This window comes from Limanda limanda, chromosome 22 (assembly GCF_963576545.1).
Source record: "Limanda limanda chromosome 22, fLimLim1.1, whole genome shotgun sequence".
In the NCBI taxonomy this organism is placed as follows: domain Eukaryota; kingdom Metazoa; phylum Chordata; class Actinopteri; order Pleuronectiformes; family Pleuronectidae; genus Limanda; species Limanda limanda.
The window spans coordinates 1,591,141-1,614,354 of record NC_083657.1 but is presented as its reverse complement, the minus strand read 5'-3'; the positions used below and the strand labels follow the sequence as shown (position 1 = coordinate 1,614,354).

Below are 23,214 nucleotides of genomic sequence, written 5' to 3'. Positions count from 1 at the left end.
CGCTAAAGATTTTGAGAGACTATTATGCAGGTAAAGGAAAGCCACGAGTAATAAGCCTGTATACTGAGCTGACCTCGCTTCAAAAATCAAGCAGCGAGAGTGTGACTGAATATGTTATTCGTGCGGAAACCGCTATCACGGCATTACGAAATGCTGGAGAGACTTTGAGTGACGGGCTGCTTGTAGCGATGGTTCTGAAGGGGCTTCCTGAGACATTTTAACCTTTCTCCATCCGTGTAACGCAATCAGATGAGACAATGGGGTTTGCCCAATTTAAAACAAAGCTTCGAAGCTACGATGACAGTGCACACAGATTTGGCAGGTCCAATTCACCCAGAGTCCAGAGAGGGGTACAAATATGTCCAGTCATTCACTGATGATTTTCCAGTGCAGTGTTTGTATATGCCCTTAAGAATAATAGTGACACACTGCAAGCAACAGAGAGGTTTCTTGCAGATACGGCCCCATATGGTAAAATTCAACGTCTTCGATCTGATAATGGCACTGAGTTTACAGGAAACCATTACAAAACTCTGTTGGTTAAGAATGGTATTAGACACGAGACCTCTGCACCATATGCTCCCCATCAAAATGGTACAGCGGAGCGAAATTGGCGTACACTATTTGACATGGCACGGTGCATGCTGATAGAGAGTGGGTTACCTAAAGGTTTGTGGCCTTACGCAGTGCAGACAGCAGCCATAACCAGGAACAGGTGTTTTAACAACCGCACCAAACAGACACCAGTTCAGATGTTAACAGGGAGACGGCCCAATCTATCCAGGATGCAAAGGTTTGGTTCAGAGTGTTTTGCTTATAAACAAGATAAAAGAAATCTGGATCCAAGATGTGAAAAGGGTGTTTTTATTGGTTATGACAAAGCAGTCCAGCATATGTTATCTGTGTTGAGCAACAGACTCAGACCAGCATTGTGGATGATGATGATGATCTGGAGCAGAGGGCCAATAGAACTAGGCAGAATGTGAATGCAAGTCCAGTAAGTGACCAGGTTCTGAGGAGACATTTTCCCCTACAGCTAACTTGACAAGTATACGAGTGGTCATACAAAAAGCAGCGCAAGAAAACCTGATTCTGCACCAAATGGATGTTAAAACCATAGATATGAACACTAGATGACTCGGCCGCGTTGCCGGCCAACGGAGACGAACGTCACCACATGGCGGCCATCTTGCTGCAGGCAGCTCGCTCACCCATAACATTGTGTTGTAGTGGTGCATACTTTTTAAATAGCCATAACTTGCTCAATTTTCATCCGATTTTTAAACTGTTTGGTTTGTTATAAACGTCAGAGATGTAGCTATGACACTGCATACTTTTGAATAATTATGTTATTTTCTAAACAATTTAATAATGTATGCAGTGTCATAACTACATCTCCGACGTTTATAACAAACCAAACAGTTTAAAAATCGGTTGAAAATTGAGCAAGTTATGGTTATTTTAAAAAGTACGCACCACTACAACACAATGTTATGGGTGAGCGAGCTGCCCGCAACAAGATGGCTGCCATGTGGTGATGTTCAACTCCATTGGCCGAGGCATCTAGCCTTATATATGTCTATGGTTAAAACTGCCTACCTGAACGCACCAATAGACCATGAAATTTACATGGAACAGCCAGAAGGCTATGAGGTGAAATCTGGCACAAATGAAAAATTGGTCTGTAAGTTGGAAAGATCATTGTATGGGCTAAAGCAATCTGGCAGAAACTGGAACAAGGCGCTACATGAGTACCTAACCAAAAACCCTTTTGAGCAGAATCAAGCTGACCACTGTGTTTACACATGGGAAACAGAAAATGCAAAAGTGATAATTGTAATATGGGTTGATGATTTGATGATTGCTGCAAGTGATGAAAATGTTCTTAGAGAGGTGAAGGACATGCTTACAGAAAGATTCAAAATGAAGGACTTGGGCAAACTAAGGCATTTTTTGGGTATTGATTTTAACCAGAGTGACAACTGTGTGAGAATGTCACAAACAAAATATGTGGGAAAAATATTGGACAGGTTTAACATGCAGGATTGCAAACCTAGAGCGACACCCTGTGAACAAAAATTAGACTATACTAATGGTGCTGAAAAGATGACTGATGTGAACAAATATAGAGAGGCAGTGGGAAGCCTCATCTATCTGACCATCATTTACTTTCTAACTACCGGATGATCAACGGGCCCGCTTCTTCACCTGCTCGGTGGAGATGCGGGCTGAAATAAGGGTAGATCCCGACATGTCCACCGAACACACACTTACTGAAAGAAAAAATGTGGGCCCGAGCCGTCGTGTCATAGAATGTCACCAGACCCTCCGTGTAATTTAAAAACACCCCCACCATCTGAGGTTCCCCTCTCAGAGTCAGGTTGACCCGTGGAACTGCCAGGGCTCTCATATTTTTTAGGCCAGTGTAATTTATGAGCCAGTGCTACATCAACTTCTTCTCTCCCCCCCACCTCCACCTCCACCTCCCAGTAACAACGTCCAGTCAGACTCTCTCTACTCAGGACCTGACACCAATAAGTGAATCTGTCTGGGTGATAAGGGTAAGACTGATATTCATTCTGTCCTGTTACTTTTCTGTTTCCCTCAGATAATAACAGATCATTGTTTGCTGTGTTTGGATCCATTGTGATTTCCTGTGAATATTTTAAGAAGTCAGCTCTGGGCTCTGGGTGTCGCAGTAAAACATCCACTTGAGACACAATCTGTAAAATCTGTGTCTCTGTCTCACTCAGAATGTGCTGTAGTCGACCTCCGACATGGGACACAGCTGCTCTCACGTCCTCAAAGTCCCTCGGAGGACGGAACCTGAAGCTGGATGAGTGTGTAGATTCACTGAGTGGTGACAGTGAGGGGTAGTTGTGTAGAAGCTGGTTGTGATCCTCTGTGTCTGAGAGCTGCTTCAGTTCATGGTCTTTCCTCTTCAGCTCAGTGATCTCCTGCTCCAGTCTCTCCTGAAGCTCTCTGACTCGACTCACTACAGTTTCCTGCCTGGATCTGATCTGCTGCTTCACATCAGAGCTTCTTTTTCACCAGCAGACGGATCATCGCAGTGAAGATCTCCTCACTGTCCTCCACTGCTTTATCAGCAGAGCCATTGATGGCCTCCTCCTCCTGTTGAAGCAGCTTCACGTCTTTCTCTCTGTCCTGGACTCTGTGCTGGATTGTTTGTGTCCTCGGCCTCTCAGTCCTTTCTGCTGCAGCTGACACTGTGTCGTGGTCTTGATGTTCGTCCACACAGCAGAGATAACAGATATACAGCTGATCAGTGCGGCAGAACATCTCCATCACCTCGTCGTGATGAGGGCAGATGTTCTCCTGGAGCTTCTCCGAGGGCTCCACAAGCTTGTGCTTCTTCAATGGAGCTGACTGAAGATGATGCTGGAGGTGTTTTTCACAATAAGAGTCCAAACAAACCAAACAGGACTTGAGAGCTTTCAGTCTTCTCCCAGTGCAGACATCACAGGCCACATCTTCAGGTCCAGCATAGCAGTGATCAGCAGGAGCAGCTTGGAGTCCAGTCTTCTTCAGCTCCTCCAGTAAATCAGCTAACATGGTGCTTGTCTCCAGGACAGGCCTCGGTGTGAAGGTCTGTCTACACTGAGGACAGCTGTAGCTTCCTCTCTCCTCCTCTTTGTCCCAGTGGGTGTTAATACAGCTCTTACAGTAGCTGTGTCCACAGACAGTAGTCACCGGATCCTTCAGTAGATCCACACAGATCCAACAGGAGAATCTTTCTCTGTCCAGGTGATTTTCTTGCTGCTCCATTTCAGCTGCTGCCAGAGACTGTAGAACAGATTCACTTCCTCTGAACAGAAACAGATCTCTGCTCCTCCCTCTCTCCTTCACTTCCTCTTTTTCTCACGTTTTAACACACTATTGAAAAGAGCAACAGTCTTACCTCTCCTCAGCAGCTGCTGCCTTTATGTCTAAGCGGTTAGTGGAGAGAGCGATCAATGACCAAGTGCAAGTCTCTGCATTGCATGCGTTTTGCTCACTGCGGCAAGGATAAACGCTATCACTATACTAGACTAATAGATCTGATCAGGTAAAAACACTCTTTTGTCTAAAGGCTTTCGTCTTTGAATCTAAGACATCAAAGGAATCTAACATCACTGAAACTGTGACATTAAAGCAAACTGACAACAAAGAAAGATTTGCTTAATGAATCCTTTGAAGTGTTCTTTTATACACGGCTCATTTGAGCTGTATATTGTGAAGCAGCCCAGAGCAGTTCAAAGTTTAAAACATGTCACTTCCTGTAGCCAGCAGGTGGCGCTGTAATGATGAGTCAATATTGATATGGATCTGATCGGGCCGGATCCATCCATCATTTAAATGTCACGCCACGGTCACACCGTGTGATGAGATCATATATACCGAGGTAGTTTATATCTCCATCTTGTTGAGATTAGCAGATTTACAGAAGTTGACGTTGATCTAATGAAAGCCCTACGACAAGTTCATCAGACTAATTTGTTTGTCATGAAAAGACAAATGTCCCCATCGATTTTTGTAAATGTCGGCCAATCTTAGTGCCGGGGCTTCACTTTAGGGGGCGCTAGTCAGTTATGTTGTCACGCCCATTCCTTAAGCCATACAAATATCTTCAGGGGGGGGCTGTTGTTACACAAATGTATTTTGAGGGAGACTGAAGCGTGAACACTCAAAACAGGTCCATCTGAGGAGGGCTGCTTTCGACAGGGTAAAAAGGGTGCTGTTTTAAATGATCCTTGTGGTATTTTACCAAAATATGTTTCAGACATTTCATTAAGACCCCAATGAATCATATCAACTGCGGTAAAATGAGCATAATATGTCACCTTTAAGTAACAATTAAAGGACAAATCAGGATCGAAGATCAATCCCAAGTTCCTGACTGTTTCATTGGAAGCAAGGGCAATGTCGTCTAGCGCAGCTATATCATTAGATAATGTCTCTCTAAGGTGTTTGGGACCAAGTATTATAACCTCTGTTTTATCTGAGTTTAATAAGAGAAAATTGCGGGTCATCCAGGTTTTTATGTCCTTGAGACATGCTCGAAGTTTAGTTCATTGATTACTTTGTTTTGAATTTCTTTAAGTAATTTAGTTGGAATCGAATCTAAGATACAGGTTGTTGGTTTAGAACCTGAGATTATTGTGAGTGATCAGAGAGAAGCTGTCTAAATAATGGGAAAGATTCTCAGCCGTTTGTGAGATCTCTGTTGTTGGGAGGGTATTAGTGCCAATTGAGGGCAGGAGAAGGTTGATTTTATTTCTAATAGTTAGAATTTTATCATTAAAAAAAATCATAAATATATTGCTATTTAGGGATCGAGGAATACTGGGTTCGGTGGAGGTGTGACTCTCTGTCAGCCTGGCTACAGTGCTGAAGAGAAACATGGGGTTGTTTTTATTCTCTTCTATTAGTTTTGAATAATAGGCAGCTCTTGCTTTGTGGAGCCTTTTTATATTCTTTAACACTACTCTTCCAGTCTAGGAGATTTTCAACACTGTTGCTCGAGCGCCACTTCCTTTCTAATTTTCTTGATATTTGTTTCAACTCATGTGTCTTGGAATTATACCACGGAGCTAATTGACTATGTTTGACACATTTCTTTTTTAGAAGTGCTATTGAGTCTAATGTTAATCGTAATGAGTCTGCAGAGCTTTCTACGAGGTGGTCAATCTCAATAGAGCTCAGGTTTTTAAAGAATTTGTTGTTTATATATCGACGGATAATACGGGTTTAAATGTAATCGGGATTATTTCCTTAAATTTAGCTACAGCACTATCAGGTAGACATCTAGAAAATGCGTTTTTTATAAGAGGCATATACTCAGATAATGAAAAATCGAAGGTTTTTCAATTATGGTCTGATAGTATTGGATTGCGCGGAACTACTGTTAAATGTTCAATTCCGACACCGTATGATAATACAAGATCAAGTGTGTGGTTACAACAATGAGTAGGTTGATGTACACACTGACTAAAACCAATTGAGTCTAGTATCTGTGACGACTGAGGTCTCGAGCGGGACCCCAGAGCAGAGTCAAAACAGAGCCAAAGAGGGTGGTGCGTTCAAGGAAGTTTATTGATGTAGGAGAGAACAGATAGGCAGGTCCGCGGACTCTCCGGGAGGTCTTCTGCGGGGGGGTAGACAGGTCGGCTGAGAACTCCGTGAGGACTTCAGCGTGGAGGTAGACAGGTCGGCTGAGAACTCCGTGAGGACTTCAGCGTGGAGGTAGACAGGTCGGCTGAGAACTCCGTGAGGACAAATGAGTTGTAGCTGTCTTTACAAAGTGAGAACTAAATATGTGTGATAAAGGAAGGTCAGTGTTTGATTGACAGCTGATCTCTGTGCGGAGCAGAAACGTCACCACGAAGAACTTTGATCAACAAACATGGAGACTAAAGAAATTAAAGATTTACACACAGAATCTAAATCATTGCTTTTAAGGACTCAAGTCTATTTGAGTTTACAGAACTCAGCTGTGGATTCAGGATAAACCCTGACTCCGGCATAGAGAGGCTGAGTGAATGTGGTCTGGACTCTGTGGAGGAGAGTCAGTGTGTCAGAGACGCTGTAGAAGGACAGAACACCTGCACTGTAATCCAGGTACACTCCTACTCTGGAGGACACAGGACCTGACACTGGGGTTCCGATGTTTTTGTAGCAAAAGGTATAACTGTTTCCACCACAATATAATGACCAAGATTTATCATTGTATCCAAATCCACAGTCAGGTGAGTGTCCTGCTCTGCTGATATTCTTGTATGTGACTGCTACACGAACTCCTCCCCACCCCGTCTCCACCTCCACCTCCCAGTAACAACGTCCAGTCAGACTCTCTCTACTCAGGACCTGACGCCAATAAGTGAATCTGTCTGGGTGATAAGGGTAAGACTGATATTCATTCTGTCCTGTTACTTTTCTGTTTCCCTCAGATAATAACAGACGCCAGTGTGCTGTGTTTGGATCCATTGTGATTTCCTGTGAATATTTTAAGAAGTCAGCTCTGGGCTCTGGGTGTCGCAGTAAAACATCCACGTGAGACACAATCTGTAAAATCTGTGTCTCTGTCTCACTCAGAATGTCCTGTAGTCGACCTCCGACATGGGACACAGCTGCTGTCACGTCCTCAAAGTCCCTCGGAGGACGGAACCTGAAGCTGGATGAGTGTGTAGATTCACTGAGTGGTGACAGTGAGGGGTAGTTGTGTAGAAACTGGTTGTGATCCTCTGTGTCTGAGAGCTGCTTCAGTTCATGGTCTTTCCTCTTCAGCTCAGTGATCTCCTGCTCCAGCTCTCTGACTCGACTCACTACAGTTTCCTGCCTGGATCTGATCTGCTGCTCCACATCAGAGCTTCTTTTCTTCAGCAGACGGATCATCACAGTGAAGATCTCCTCACTCTCCTCCACTGCTTTATCAGCAGAGCCATTGATGGCCTCCTCCTCCTGTTGAAGCAGCTTCACGTCTCTCTCTGTGTCCTGGACTCTCTGCTGGATTGTTTGTGTCCTCGGCCTCTCAGTCCTTTCTGCTGCAGCTGACACTATTTCGTGGTCTTGATGTTCGTACGCACAGCAGAGATAACAGATATACAGCTGATCAGTGCGGCAGAACATCTTCATCACCTCGTCGTGACGAGGGCAGATGTTCCCCTGGAGCTCCGAGGGCTCCACCAGCTTGTGCTTCTTCAATGGAGGGGACTGAAGATGATGCTGGAGGTGTTTTTCACAATAAGAGGCCAAACAATTCAAACAGGACTTGAGAGCTTTCAGTTTTCTCCCAGTGCAGACATCACAGGCCACATCTTCAGGTCCAGCATAGCAGTGATCAGCAGGAGCAGCTTGGAGTCCAGTCTTCTTCAGCTCCTCCAGTAAATCAGCTAACATGGTGCTTGTCTCCAGGACAGGCCTCGGTGTGAAGGTCTGTCTACACTGAGGACAGCTGTAGCTTCCTCTCTCCTCCTCTTTGTCCCAGTGGGTGTTAATACAGCTCTTACAGTAGCTGTGTCCACAGACAGTAGTCACCGGATCCTCCAGTAGATCCACACAGATCCAACAGGAGAATCTTTCTCTGTCCAGGTGATTTTCTTGCTGCTCCATTTCAGCTGCTGCCAGAGACTGTAGAACAGATTCACTTCCTCTGAACAGAAACAGATCTCTGCTCCTCCCTCTCTCCTTCACTTCCTCTTTTTCTCACGTTTTAACACACTATTGAAAAGAGCAACAGTCTTACCTCTCCTCAGCAACTGCTGCCTTTATGTCTAAGCGGTTAGTGGAGAGAGCGATCAATGACCAAGTGCAAGTCTCTGCATTGCATGCGTTTTGCTCACTGCGGCAAGGATAAACGCTATCACTATACTAGACTAATAGATCTGATCAGGTAAAAACACTCTTTTGTCTAAAAGCTTTCGTCTTTGAATCTAAGACATCAAAGGAATCTAACATCACTGAAACTGTGACATTAAAGCAAACTGACAACAAAGAAGGATTTGCTTAATGAACCCTTTGAAGTGTTCTTTTATACACGGCTCATTTGAGCTGTATATTGTGAAGCAGCCCAGAGCAGTTCAAAGTTTAAAACATGTCACTTCCTATAGCCAGCAGGTGGCGCTGTAATGATGAGTCAATATTGATATGGATCTGATCGTGCCGGGACTGTGAATGTGTGAATGATGTTTGAGGCTGAAAGAACAATGCACAGAGGAGTTATAATAAATCCCTTTTTTTTGGCAAATCATTTAAATGTCACCCCAAGGTCACACCGTGTGAGGAGATCATATATACCGAGGTAGTTTATATCTCCATCTTGTTGAGATTAGCAGATTTACAGAAGTTGACGTTGATCTAATGAAAGCCCTACGACAAGTTCATCAGACTAATTTGTTTGTCATGAAAAGACAAATGTCCCCATCGATTTTTGTAAATGTCGGCCAATCTTAGTGCCGGGGCTTCACTTTAGGGGGCGCTAGTCAGTTATGTTGTCACGCCCATTCCTTAAGCCATACAAATATCTTCAGGGGGGGGCTGTTGTTACACAAATGTATTTTGAGGGAGACTGAAGCGTGAACACTCAAAACAGGTCAATCTGAGGAGGGCTGCTTTCGACAGGGTAAAAAGGGTGCTGTTTTAAATGATCCTTGTGGTATTTTACCAAAATATGTTTCAGACATTTCATTAAGACCCCAATGAATCACATCAACTGCGGTAAAATGAACATAATATGTCACCTTTAAGTAACAATTAAAGGACAAATCAGGATCGAAGATCACTCCCAAGTTCCTGACTGTTTCATTGGAAGCAAGGGCAATGTCGTCTAGCGCAGCTATATCATTAGATAATGTCTCTCTAAGGTGTTTGGGACCAAGTATTATAACCTCCGTTTTATCTGAGTTTAATAAGAGAAAATTGCGGGTCATCCAGGTTTTTATGTCCTTGAGACATGCTCGAAGTTTAGTTCATTGATTACTTTGTTTTGAATTTCTTTAAGTAATTTAGTTGGAATCGAGTCTAAGATACAGGTTGTTGGTTTAGAACCTGAGATTATTGTGAATGATCAGAGAGAAGCTGTCTAAATAATGGGAAAGATTCTCAGCCGTTTCTGAGATCTCTGTTGTTGGTTGGGTATTAGTGCCAATTGAGGGCAGGAGAAGGTTGATTTTATTTCTAATAGTTAGAATTTTATCATTAAAAAAATCATAAATATATTGCTATTTAGGGATCGAGGAATACTGGGTTCGTTGGAGGTGCGACTCTCTGTCAGCCTGGCTACAGTGCTGAAGAGAAACATGGGGTTGTTTTTATTCTCTTCTATTAGTTTTGAATAGTAGGCAGCTCTTGCTTTGTGGAGAGCCTTTTTATATTCTTTAACAAGACTCTTCCAGTCTAGGAGATTTTCAACACTGTTGCTAGAGCGCCACTTCCTTTCTAATTTTCTTGATATTTGTTTCAACTCATGTGTCTTGGAATTATACCACGGAGCTAATTGACTATGTTTTACACATTTCTTTTTTAGAGGCGCTATTGAGTCTAATGTTAATCGTAATGAGTCTGCAGAGCTATCTACGAGGTGGTCAATCTCAGTAGAGCTCAGGTTTTTAAAGAATTTGTTGTTTATGTCGACGGATAATACGGGTTTAAATGTAATCGGAATTATTTCCTTAAATTTAGCTACAGCACTATCAGGTAGACATCTAGAAAATGAGTTTTTTATTAGGGGCATATACTCAGATAATGAAAAATCGAAGGTTTTTAAATTATGGTCTGATAGTACTGGATTGCGCGGAAGTACTTTTAAATGTTCAATTCCGACACCGTATGATAACACAAGGTCAAGTGTGTGGTTACAACAATGAGTAGGTTGATGTACACACTGACTAAAACCCATTGAGTCTAGTATCGAAATAAATGCTACGCTCAGGCTATCTTTATTATTGTCAACATGAATATTAAAGTCACCAACAATAATAATTTTATCGGTCTTTAGGACTAGGTTTGATAAAAACTCAGGGAATTCTGTTAGAAATTCAGTATAAGCCCCAGGAGCACGATAAACTACAGCAAATATGATTGGCTGTTGGTGTTTCCTGGATTGACGTGGAAGATTAAGAACAAGACATTCAAATGAGTTGTAGCTGAGTTTAGGTTTAGGATTAATTGATAGACTGGAGTTAAAAATAGCAGCAACTCCACCTCCTCGCCCGAGTTCTCTGGGAACGTGTGAATTTATATGACTGGGGGGAGTAGATTCATTCAAACTGACATATTCATCAGGATGCTGCCACGTCTCAGTGAGGGACAATACATCTATATTGTAGTCTGAGACTAGTTCATTAACTAAAATATCCTTTGAGGACAGTGTACTAATGTTTAAGACAGGGGTGTCAAACATACGGCCCATGGGCCGGATACGGCTCGCCAGGGGGTCCAGCTTGGCCCGCTGGATGCAAGGCTTGTTCGAAATTTAAAAAAAAACCTTTTTTTTTAAATTTTAAATAATAAAAAAAAAAAGTCAAAACCGCCAACCAAGTTGAAAATAACGTATGATGAAGCCTGTCTTGCTCTTGGGTTCACAGTGAATGAAGGGGGGGATGAGGAGAGACTAGTGTATATTTTAGGTCTGAAAACTCTGGCAGCTGACAGTATTAGACCCAACAAATTAAGAAGACACTTAGAAACATTACACCCCAGTCACATGCATGTGTTATTTTTGGTTGAACTTCATCATCGTTGTAACAAAGTGATTCTAATTTAATTTATTGTTTCTCTATTTTTGAAAAAGTACAGATTGATGGAGGAATGTAGTGATAAATAGCACCAAAAGTACTTCAATAAGGTTGAATTTAAGCAAAGTTGAAACAGCTTAACAAAAAAATAAAGCCTGTTTTAATATATCTGTTTCCTACCATTATTGTTGTGGAAATCGTTGTTAATGATTATTGCGAGAAATTATTTAAATTGATGTGATCAGACATTCTCTTCACATATATTATTAGTATTATTAAAATGTGATCTTTGCAACTTTGTTATTCAGGAAGTTTGTATCAAACAAGTAGCCCTTCGTACTACTCAGTACCTTCAAAGTAGTTCTCAGTTTCAAAAAGGTTGGTGACCCCTGCCATAGACCATCGGTTCCCAAACTGGAGTACGGGGTACGCAAAGTGGTCCAGGGGGTACGCAGTGGTGTGCACGGAGCCCCGGGGGGCTGGAATCCCACCTCAGCCCTCACCTTTCACTCTCAATGCGTGTGATAGACTCCTAGGTCCGTGTTCCAAGAAGGGTCCGACGCGACGTAATCCAGGGCAGAGGGGCGTGGTGGCGGCGGTGAAAAAAACGGGGGTACGAGGCTATTATGCTATGATTTTACTGGTCTGGCCCACTTGAGATCAAAGTGGGCACTATGTGGCCCCGTAACAAAAATGAGTTTGACACCCCTGGTTTAAGAGACCACATTTGAAAGTCTTAGTTTCCTGTGTTGTTTCAGAGGTTGTGTTAATTTGTATAAGATTATTATGTGGAGTTCTCGTTCTGTTATTGTTTAATTTAAATAATTTAATTGGACAGTGGACAGACAGAGTCTCTATGGGGTTGTGGTTGTGTGACTGATCCAGAGAGAGCAGAGAAGTGTTTAGCACTGCAGCTCTGCTTCCTGGTCCCAACTCTGGGTTGCCATGTGATAGACTGGGTAATATTCCTAGATAAGAGAGCTGCTCCATCCCAAGTGGGATGAACGCGTCTCTCCTAACAAGACCAGGTTTCCTCCAAAAAGTTTGCCAATTATCTACAAAGCTTGGAACCGTTTACAGGACAGCACCTGGACAGCCAGCGGGTAAAAGACAACATGCGGCTCAACATGTCCTCACATATAATCCTCAAAATATAATTATTAACAAACTTATTGAATCTAAAGATCAAACTAAGATGAACTGATCTTTATTTGAAATGTCTGTACGAGGAGGAATCAGTTAAAGTGTAACGCCAGCAAGTTTGAAGGTGACATTTAAACTGTCAAGACATGAGTTATTAAATACAAATTATGATATATAACAACACTAGGTTAACGAGGTTAAAGTGAAGAGGAAGGAATCATTCACAATGGTTTATTGCTCTGAATCAAATGCTTTAAGGTCATGAATCCTCCCTTATAAAGACTTCACAACTAAAACACTTTAACTTTCCTTTAACTACCATAAAGATGGAAAAAGCTGCGCAGGTTAAACTAAGACTACCGTCAGTGCGAGAGAAGTTAAAATATAAACGGTTCGTCAATCTAAAAACAGATTCTGAGTCCAGTTAGGACTCTTCATTTACTGTCTAACTACAGGTGAGATGATCACAGGAGCAGACAGAAAATATTATGGCAAGATAAGATAATAAAATAAAATCCTTTATCGGAATGTCTCCATCTTTCTGTGTGTATTCTGCTTAATGTAAATGCTATATTTCGCTTATTGGCTGATTTAATGAGCCATTCGCAGTTTCACTGTACCAGACGTGTGTAATTAGACTTGCATGGCTTAATCTTTGAGACAACGGGGACATTTTAATGGTATCACCTGTATTCAGCCTATTTTAGCTTCATATTTGTAACAGGAGGAAGTGGTCCAATTATTGGTCCATGTATTATGTCTGATTAACACCAGTCTTCTCTGGTAGTGTCCCAGCCTCCTTTAAACATGCTGTTGTACAGCCCTTGTTAAAGAAAGACAACCTTGTTCCCTCTGTTCTCTAATTTCAGGCCCTTTTCTAATCTGAGGTCATAGTTTTTGGACAAGTTGGCTTCGTATACTTCCTCAACTGTAAAGAGTCTTGTTCTTTTTGAAAGGGCTTTTAATTTGATGAACAAATCTCAGTAGTCAGAGGTAGATTTATTATTATTCTCATATATTGGAATTTTTCATTTTACATTAATAATTGTATTTTATATGTATTACTTGAACTTTAATGTATTACTTGAATTTGAATGTATTACGTTTTAACTGTCCTTTGGTCGTGCCACTCATCCTGTAAAGCACTTTGCTCAACCAAGTTGTTTTAAATGTGCTATATAAATAAAATTGACTTTGACATTGTCTTGCTTTGCCTTAAAGGAAGAAAAGGGAAAAATAAACAAAGTGTAATACAACCGTAGACGTGTCTCCACTTCCTCCCGCTGCATGAAAATGAAACCAAAATATCCCAAAAATTCTGCTGCTGCCATCTTGTGCTGGTGATTTGGAGCCATCACTCAGCTGTCAGTCATAACGTTTCATCGCATCACAATAATGAGAAAAAAGTGAGAACAAATTTGCAATATTTATGAGCATAAAGTCACATTATTAAAATCTTGAAACATGACTATTTATCTCATTAAATTACAAACTCATTCTTAGCATTTTATAACTTTATTTGTATTCATCAAACTGTCATACAAATTACATTAAACAGTACAGTGATGACCCAATAAACAGTTTTAGTGACATGGACCAATCAACTAATCAAGGAACAAATGAACATGAGCAATTAATAACAAACTATTATATACAACACCATGTTAACAAAGTTAAAACGAAGAAGAAGGAATCATTCGTCAATCTAAAAACAGCGTCTCAAAATAGTAAGAATGTTAACAGAGTTGACGCAACGACGTGACTGACTTGGAACACACAGCAACAGCTGCGCTCACTCAAGGAGATTTATTAACACAACACTCCAATCACAACACAGGGACACACCCACACCAACACTCACAGGTGTCCGTATTTAATTAATAAACAAAACGTATTCAGTTAATAAACAGAACCAAAACATAATACAAGTTGAGAGTACACTGTTAACAAAGAAATAGTTAGAAAGTAAATAGTTAGAAAGTAAATGAATACGTTTTGTTTATTAATTAAATACGGACACCTGTGAGTGTTGGTGTGGGTGTGTCCCTGTGTTGTGATTGGAGTGTTGTGTTAATAAATCTCCTTGAGTGAGCACAGCTGTTGCTGTGTGTTCCAAGTCAGTCACGTCAACTCTGTTAACAGGTTATGGGCCCAGAGTCAAGATACACATTGTTAGCGTGATGAAGTAAAGCACCATGAGTAACGCAAGAAGAGGAGCAGAACATAGCGGTCGCTGGACGCGGCTTGTGTTTGACATGTTTGAGAATTACGAACTCTGGGAGACTAAGTATTTGGGCCACCTCCGGCTGCAAAGGCTGCATGGGATTATCAAGACGGAGCCCGAGGGTGTGGAGACAGAGGCAGAAGCGGCCTCAAATGCTGAGGCATATGCTGAATTGATTCAATTCTTGGATGACAAAAGTTTATCGCTAGTGATGCGAGAGGCAGCAGATGATGGGCGCGCGGCGCTAAAGATTTTGAGAGACTATTATGCAGGTAAAGGAAAGCCACGAGTAATAAGCCTGTATACTGAGCTGACCTCGCTTCAAAAATCAAGCAGCGAGAGTGTGACTGAATATGTTATTCGTGCGGAAACCGCTATCACGGCATTACGAAATGCTGGAGAGACTTTGAGTGACGGGCTGCTTGTAGCGATGGTTCTGAAGGGGCTTCCTGAGACATTTTAACCTTTCTCCATCCATGTAACGCAATCAGATGAGACAATGGGGTTTGCCCAATTTAAAACAAAGCTTCGAAGCTACGATGACAGTGCACACAGATTTGGCAGGTCCAATTCACCCAGAGTCCAGAGAGGGGTACAAATATGTCCAGTCATTCACTGATGATTTTCCAGTGCAGTGTTTGTATATGCCCTTAAGAATAATAGTGACACACTGCAAGCAACAGAGAGGTTTCTTGCAGATACGGCCCCATATGGTAAAATTCAACGTCTTCGATCTGATAATGGCACTGAGTTTACAGGAAACCATTACAAAACTCTGTTGGTTAAGAATGGTATTAGACACGAGACCTCTGCACCATATGCTCCCCATCAAAATGGTACAGCGGAGCGAAATTGGCGTACACTATTTGACATGGCACGGTGCATGCTGATAGAGAGTGGGTTACCTAAAGGTTTGTGGCCTTACGCAGTGCAGACAGCAGCCATAACCAGGAACAGGTGTTTTAACAACCGCACCAAACAGACACCAGTTCAGATGTTAACAGGGAGACGGCCCAATCTATCCAGGATGCAAAGGTTTGGTTCAGAGTGTTTTGCTTATAAACAAGATAAAAGAAATCTGGATCCAAGATGTGAAAAGGGTGTTTTTATTGGTTATGACAAAGCAGTCCAGCATATGTTATCTGTGTTGAGCAACAGACTCAGACCAGCATTGTGGATGATGATGATGATCTGGAGCAGAGGGCCAATAGAACTAGGCAGAATGTGAATGCAAGTCCAGTAAGTGACCAGGTTCTGAGGAGACATTTTCCCCTACAGCTAACTTGACAAGTATACGAGTGGTCATACAAAAAGCAGCGCAAGAAAACCTGATTCTGCACCAAATGGATGTTAAAACCATAGATATGAACACTAGATGACTCGGCCGCGTTGCCGGCCAACGGAGACGAACGTCACCACATGGCGGCCATCTTGCTGCAGGCAGCTCGCTCACCCATAACATTGTGTTGTAGTGGTGCATACTTTTTAAATAGCCCTAACTTGCTCAATTTTCATCCGATTTTTAAACTGTTTGGTTTGTTATAAACGTCAGAGATGTAGCTATGACACTGCATACTTTTGAATAATTATGTTATTTTCTAAACAATTTAATAATGTATGCAGTGTCATAACTACATCTCCGACGTTTATAACAAACCAAACAGTTTAAAAATCGGTTGAAAATTGAGCAAGTTATGGTTATTTTAAAAAGTACGCACCACTACAACACAATGTTATGGGTGAGCGAGCTGCCCGCAACAAGATGGCTGCCATGTGGTGATGTTCAACTCCATTGGCCGAGGCATCTAGCCTTATATATGTCTATGGTTAAAACTGCCTACCTGAACGCACCAATAGACCATGAAATTTACATGGAACAGCCAGAAGGCTATGAGGTGAAATCTGGCACAAATGAAAAATTGGTCTGTAAGTTGGAAAGATCATTGTATGGGCTAAAGCAATCTGGCAGAAACTGGAACAAGGCGCTACATGAGTACCTAACCAAAAACCCTTTTGAGCAGAATCAAGCTGACCACTGTGTTTACACATGGGAAACAGAAAATGCAAAAGTGATAATTGTAATATGGGTTGATGATTTGATGATTGCTGCAAGTGATGAAAATGTTCTTAGAGAGGTGAAGGACATGCTTACAGAAAGATTCAAAATGAAGGACTTGGGCAAACTAAGGCATTTTTTGGGTATTGATTTTAACCAGAGTGACAACTGTGTGAGAATGTCACAAACAAAATATGTGGGAAAAATATTGGACAGGTTTAACATGCAGGATTGCAAACCTAGAGCGACACCCTGTGAACAAAAATTAGACTATACTAATGGTGCTGAAAAGATGACTGATGTGAACAAATATAGAGAGGCAGTGGGAAGCCTCATCTATCTGACCATCATTTACTTTCTAACTACCGGATGATCAACGGGCCCGCTTCTTCACCTGCTCGGTGGAGATGCGGGCTGAAATAAGGGTAGATCCCGACATGTCCACCGAACACACACTTACTGAAAGAAAAAATGTGGGCCCGAGCCGTCGTGTCATAGAATGTCACCAGACCCTCCGTGTAATTTAAAAACACCCCCACCATCTGAGGTTCCCCTCTCAGAGTCAGGTTGACCCGTGGAACTGCCAGGGCTCTCATATTTTTTAGGCCAGTGTAATTTATGAGCCAGTGCTACATCAACTTCTTCTCTCCCCCCCACCTCCACCTCCACCTCCCAGTAACAACGTCCAGTCAGACTCTCTCTACTCAGGACCTGACACCAATAAGTGAATCTGTCTGGGTGATAAGGGTAAGACTGATATTCATTCTGTCCTGTTACTTTTCTGTTTCCCTCAGATAATAACAGATCATTGTTTGCTGTGTTTGGATCCATTGTGATTTCCTGTGAATATTTTAAGAAGTCAGCTCTGGGCTCTGGGTGTCGCAGTAAAACATCCACTTGAGACACAATCTGTAAAATCTGTGTCTCTGTCTCACTCAGAATGTGCTGTAGTCGACCTCCGACATGGGACACAGCTGCTCTCACGTCCTCAAAGTCCCTCGGAGGACGGAACCTGAAGCTGGATGAGTGTGTAGATTCACTGAGTGGTGACAGTGAGGGGTAGTTGTGTAGAAGCTGGTTGTGATCCTCTGTGTCTGAGAGCTGCTTCAGTTCATGGTCTTTCCTCTTCAGCTCAGTGATCTCCTGCTCCAGTCTCTCCTGAAGCTCTCTGACTCGACTCACTACAGTTTCCTGCCTGGATCTGATCTGCTGCTTCACATCAGAGCTTCTTTTTCACCAGCAGACGGATCATCGCAGTGAAGATCTCCTCACTGTCCTCCACTGCTTTATCAGCAGAGCCATTGATGGCCTCCTCCTCCTGTTGAAGCAGCTTCACGTCTTTCTCTCTGTCCTGGACTCTGTGCTGGATTGTTTGTGTCCTCGGCCTCTCAGTCCTTTCTGCTGCAGCTGACACTGTGTCGTGGTCTTGATGTTCGTCCACACAGCAGAGATAACAGATATACAGCTGATCAGTGCGGCAGAACATCTCCATCACCTCGTCGTGATGAGGGCAGATGTTCTCCTGGAGCTTCTCCGAGGGCTCCACAAGCTTGTGCTTCTTCAATGGAGCTGACTGAAGATGATGCTGGAGGTGTTTTTCACAATAAGAGTCCAAACAAACCAAACAGGACTTGAGAGCTTTCAGTCTTCTCCCAGTGCAGACATCACAGGCCACATCTTCAGGTCCAGCATAGCAGTGATCAGCAGGAGCAGCTTGGAGTCCAGTCTTCTTCAGCTCCTCCAGTAAATCAGCTAACATGGTGCTTGTCTCCAGGACAGGCCTCGGTGTGAAGGTCTGTCTACACTGAGGACAGCTGTAGCTTCCTCTCTCCTCCTCTTTGTCCCAGTGGGTGTTAATACAGCTCTTACAGTAGCTGTGTCCACAGACAGTAGTCACCGGATCCTTCAGTAGATCCACACAGATCCAACAGGAGAATCTTTCTCTGTCCAGGTGATTTTCTTGCTGCTCCATTTCAGCTGCTGCCAGAGACTGTAGAACAGATTCACTTCCTCTGAACAGAAACAGATCTCTGCTCCTCCCTCTCTCCTTCACTTCCTCTTTTTCTCACATTTTAACACACTATTGAAAAGAGCAACAGTCTTACCTCTCCTCAGCAGCTGCTGCCTTTATGTCTAAGCGGTTAGTGGAGAGAGCGATCAATGACCAAGTGCAAGTCTCTGCATTGCATGCGTTTTGCTCACTGCGGCAAGGATAAACGCTATCACTATACTAGACTAATAGATCTGATCAGGTAAAAACACTCTTTTGTCTAAAGGCTTTCGTCTTTGAATCTAAGACATCAAAGGAATCTAACATCACTGAAACTGTGACATTAAAGCAAACTGACAACAAAGAAGGATTTGCTTAATGAATCCTTTGAAGTGTTCTTTTATACACGGCTCATTTGAGCTGTATATTGTGAAGCAGCCCAGAGCAGTTCAAAGTTTAAAACATGTCACTTCCTGTAGCCAGCAGGTGGCGCTGTAATGATGAGTCAATATTGATATGGATCTGATCGGGCCGGATCCATCCATCATTTAAATGTCACGCCACGGTCACACCGTGTGATGAGATCATATATACCGAGGTAGTTTATATCTCCATCTTGTTGAGATTAGCAGATTTACAGAAGTTGACGTTGATCTAATGAAAGCCCTACGACAAGTTCATCAGACTAATTTGTTTGTCATGAAAAGACAAATGTCCCCATCGATTTTTGTAAATGTCGGCCAATCTTAGTGCCGGGGCTTCACTTTAGGGGGCGCTAGTCAGTTATGTTGTCACGCCCATTCCTTAAGCCATACAAATATCTTCAGGGGGGGGCTGTTGTTACACAAATGTATTTTGAGGGAGACTGAAGCGTGAACACTCAAAACAGGTCCATCTGAGGAGGGCTGCTTTCGACAGGGTAAAAAGGGTGCTGTTTTAAATGATCCTTGTGGTATTTTACCAAAATATGTTTCAGACATTTCATTAAGACCCCAATGAATCATATCAACTGCGGTAAAATGAGCATAATATGTCACCTTTAAGTAACAATTAAAGGACAAATCAGGATCGAAGATCAATCCCAAGTTCCTGACTGTTTCATTGGAAGCAAGGGCAATGTCGTCTAGCGCAGCTATATCATTAGATAATGTCTCTCTAAGGTGTTTGGGACCAAGTATTATAACCTCTGTTTTATCTGAGTTTAATAAGAGAAAATTGCGGGTCATCCAGGTTTTTATGTCCTTGAGACATGCTCGAAGTTTAGTTCATTGATTACTTTGTTTTGAATTTCTTTAAGTAATTTAGTTGGAATCGAATCTAAGATACAGGTTGTTGGTTTAGAACCTGAGATTATTGTGAGTGATCAGAGAGAAGCTGTCTAAATAATGGGAAAGATTCTCAGCCGTTTGTGAGATCTCTGTTGTTGGGAGGGTATTAGTGCCAATTGAGGGCAGGAGAAGGTTGATTTTATTTCTAATAGTTAGAATTTTATCATTAAAAAAAATCATAAATATATTGCTATTTAGGGATCGAGGAATACTGGGTTCGGTGGAGGTGTGACTCTCTGTCAGCCTGGCTACAGTGCTGAAGAGAAACATGGGGTTGTTTTTATTCTCTTCTATTAGTTTTGAATAATAGGCAGCTCTTGCTTTGTGGAGCCTTTTTATATTCTTTAACACTACTCTTCCAGTCTAGGAGATTTTCAACACTGTTGCTCGAGCGCCACTTCCTTTCTAATTTTCTTGATATTTGTTTCAACTCATGTGTCTTGGAATTATACCACGGAGCTAATTGACTATGTTTGACACATTTCTTTTTTAGAAGTGCTATTGAGTCTAATGTTAATCGTAATGAGTCTGCAGAGCTTTCTACGAGGTGGTCAATCTCAATAGAGCTCAGGTTTTTAAAGAATTTGTTGTTTATATATCGACGGATAATACGGGTTTAAATGTAATCGGGATTATTTCCTTAAATTTAGCTACAGCACTATCAGGTAGACATCTAGAAAATGCGTTTTTTATAAGAGGCATATACTCAGATAATGAAAAATCGAAGGTTTTTCAATTATGGTCTGATAGTATTGGATTGCGCGGAACTACTGTTAAATGTTCAATTCCGACACCGTATGATAATACAAGATCAAGTGTGTGGTTACAACAATGAGTAGGTTGATGTACACACTGACTAAAACCAATTGAGTCTAGTATCTGTGACGACTGAGGTCTCGAGCGGGACCCCAGAGCAGAGTCAAAACAGAGCCAAAGAGGGTGGTGCGTTCAAGGAAGTTTATTGATGTAGGAGAGAACAGATAGGCAGGTCCGCGGACTCTCCGGGAGGTCTTCTGCGGGGGGGTAGACAGGTCGGCTGAGAACTCCGTGAGGACTTCAGCGTGGAGGTAGACAGGTCGGCTGAGAACTCCGTGAGGACAAATGAGTTGTAGCTGTCTTTACAAAGTGAGAACTAAATATGTGTGATAAAGGAAGGTCAGTGTTTGATTGACAGCTGATCTCTGTGCGGAGCAGAAACGTCACCACGAAGAACTTTGATCAACAAACATGGAGACTAAAGAAATTAAAGATTTACACACAGAATCTAAATCATTGCTTTTAAGGACTCAAGTCTATTTGAGTTTACAGAACTCAGCTGTGGATTCAGGATAAACCCTGACTCTGGCATAGAGAGGCTGAGTGAATGTGGTCTGGACTCTGTGGAGGAGAGTCAGTGTGTCAGAGACGCTGTAGAAGGACAGAACACCTGCACTGTAATCCAGGTACACTCCTACTCTGGAGGACACAGGACCTGACACTGGGGTTCCGATGTTTTTGTAGCAAAAGGTATAACTGTTTCCACCACAATATAATGACCAAGATTTATCATTGTATCCAAATCCACAGTCAGGTGAGTGTCCTGCTCTGCTGATATTCTTGTATGTGACTGCTACACGAACTCCTCCCCACCCCGTCTCCACCTCCACCTCCCAGTAACAACGTCCAGTCAGACTCTCTCTACTCAGGACCTGACGCCAATAAGTGAATCTGTCTGGGTGATAAGGGTAAGACTGATATTCATTCTGTCCTGTTACTTTTCTGTTTCCCTCAGATAATAACAGACGCCAGTGTGCTGTGTTTGGATCCATTGTGATTTCCTGTGAATATTTTAAGAAGTCAGCTCTGGGCTCTGGGTGTCGCAGTAAAACATCCACGTGAGACACAATCTGTAAAATCTGTGTCTCTGTCTCACTCAGAATGTCCTGTAGTCGACCTCCGACATGGGACACAGCTGCTGTCACGTCCTCAAAGTCCCTCGGAGGACGGAACCTGAAGCTGGATGAGTGTGTAGATTCACTGAGTGGTGACAGTGAGGGGTAGTTGTGTAGAAACTGGTTGTGATCCTCTGTGTCTGAGAGCTGCTTCAGTTCATGGTCTTTCCTCTTCAGCTCAGTGATCTCCTGCTCCAGCTCTCTGACTCGACTCACTACAGTTTCCTGCCTGGATCTGATCTGCTGCTCCACATCAGAGCTTCTTTTCTTCAGCAGACGGATCATCACAGTGAAGATCTCCTCACTCTCCTCCACTGCTTTATCAGCAGAGCCATTGATGGCCTCCTCCTCCTGTTGAAGCAGCTTCACGTCTCTCTCTGTGTCCTGGACTCTCTGCTGGATTGTTTGTGTCCTCGGCCTCTCAGTCCTTTCTGCTGCAGCTGACACTATTTCGTGGTCTTGATGTTCGTACGCACAGCAGAGATAACAGATATACAGCTGATCAGTGCGGCAGAACATCTTCATCACCTCGTCGTGACGAGGGCAGATGTTCCCCTGGAGCTCCGAGGGCTCCACCAGCTTGTGCTTCTTCAATGGAGGGGACTGAAGATGATGCTGGAGGTGTTTTTCACAATAAGAGGCCAAACAATTCAAACAGGACTTGAGAGCTTTCAGTTTTCTCCCAGTGCAGACATCACAGGCCACATCTTCAGGTCCAGCATAGCAGTGATCAGCAGGAGCAGCTTGGAGTCCAGTCTTCTTCAGCTCCTCCAGTAAATCAGCTAACATGGTGCTTGTCTCCAGGACAGGCCTCGGTGTGAAGGTCTGTCTACACTGAGGACAGCTGTAGCTTCCTCTCTCCTCCTCTTTGTCCCAGTGGGTGTTAATACAGCTCTTACAGTAGCTGTGTCCACAGACAGTAGTCACCGGATCCTCCAGTAGATCCACACAGATCCAACAGGAGAATCTTTCTCTGTCCAGGTGATTTTCTTGCTGCTCCATTTCAGCTGCTGCCAGAGACTGTAGAACAGATTCACTTCCTCTGAACAGAAACAGATCTCTGCTCCTCCCTCTCTCCTTCACTTCCTCTTTTTCTCACGTTTTAACACACTATTGAAAAGAGCAACAGTCTTACCTCTCCTCAGCAACTGCTGCCTTTATGTCTAAGCGGTTAGTGGAGAGAGCGATCAATGACCAAGTGCAAGTCTCTGCATTGCATGCGTTTTGCTCACTGCGGCAAGGATAAACGCTATCACTATACTAGACTAATAGATCTGATCAGGTAAAAACACTCTTTTGTCTAAAAGCTTT

General features: G+C 42.7%; 3 protein-coding genes across 3 annotated transcripts; all 3 read right to left on the bottom strand.

Annotated features, from left to right (window-relative positions):
• Positions 1-7,530: 7,530 nt before the first annotated feature.
• Positions 7,531-7,896, bottom strand: LOC132996041 (tripartite motif-containing protein 29-like; the record flags this gene model as incomplete). The annotated part of the gene is made up of 1 exon (XM_061066341.1): positions 7,531-7,896. A coding segment is annotated over one exon (366 nt), but the record flags the coding sequence as incomplete, so codon positions are not given.
• A 10,148-nt stretch (positions 7,897-18,044) lies between these two features.
• On the bottom strand, positions 18,045-18,413 carry LOC132996038 (tripartite motif-containing protein 29-like; the record flags this gene model as incomplete). Its single annotated transcript, XM_061066339.1, has 1 exon — positions 18,045-18,413. A coding segment is annotated over one exon (369 nt), but the record flags the coding sequence as incomplete, so codon positions are not given.
• A 3,913-nt stretch (positions 18,414-22,326) lies between these two features.
• Positions 22,327-22,692, bottom strand: LOC132996040 (tripartite motif-containing protein 29-like; the record flags this gene model as incomplete). The annotated part of the gene is made up of 1 exon (XM_061066340.1): positions 22,327-22,692. A coding segment is annotated over one exon (366 nt), but the record flags the coding sequence as incomplete, so codon positions are not given.
• Between the last annotated feature and the right edge of the window lie 522 nt (positions 22,693-23,214).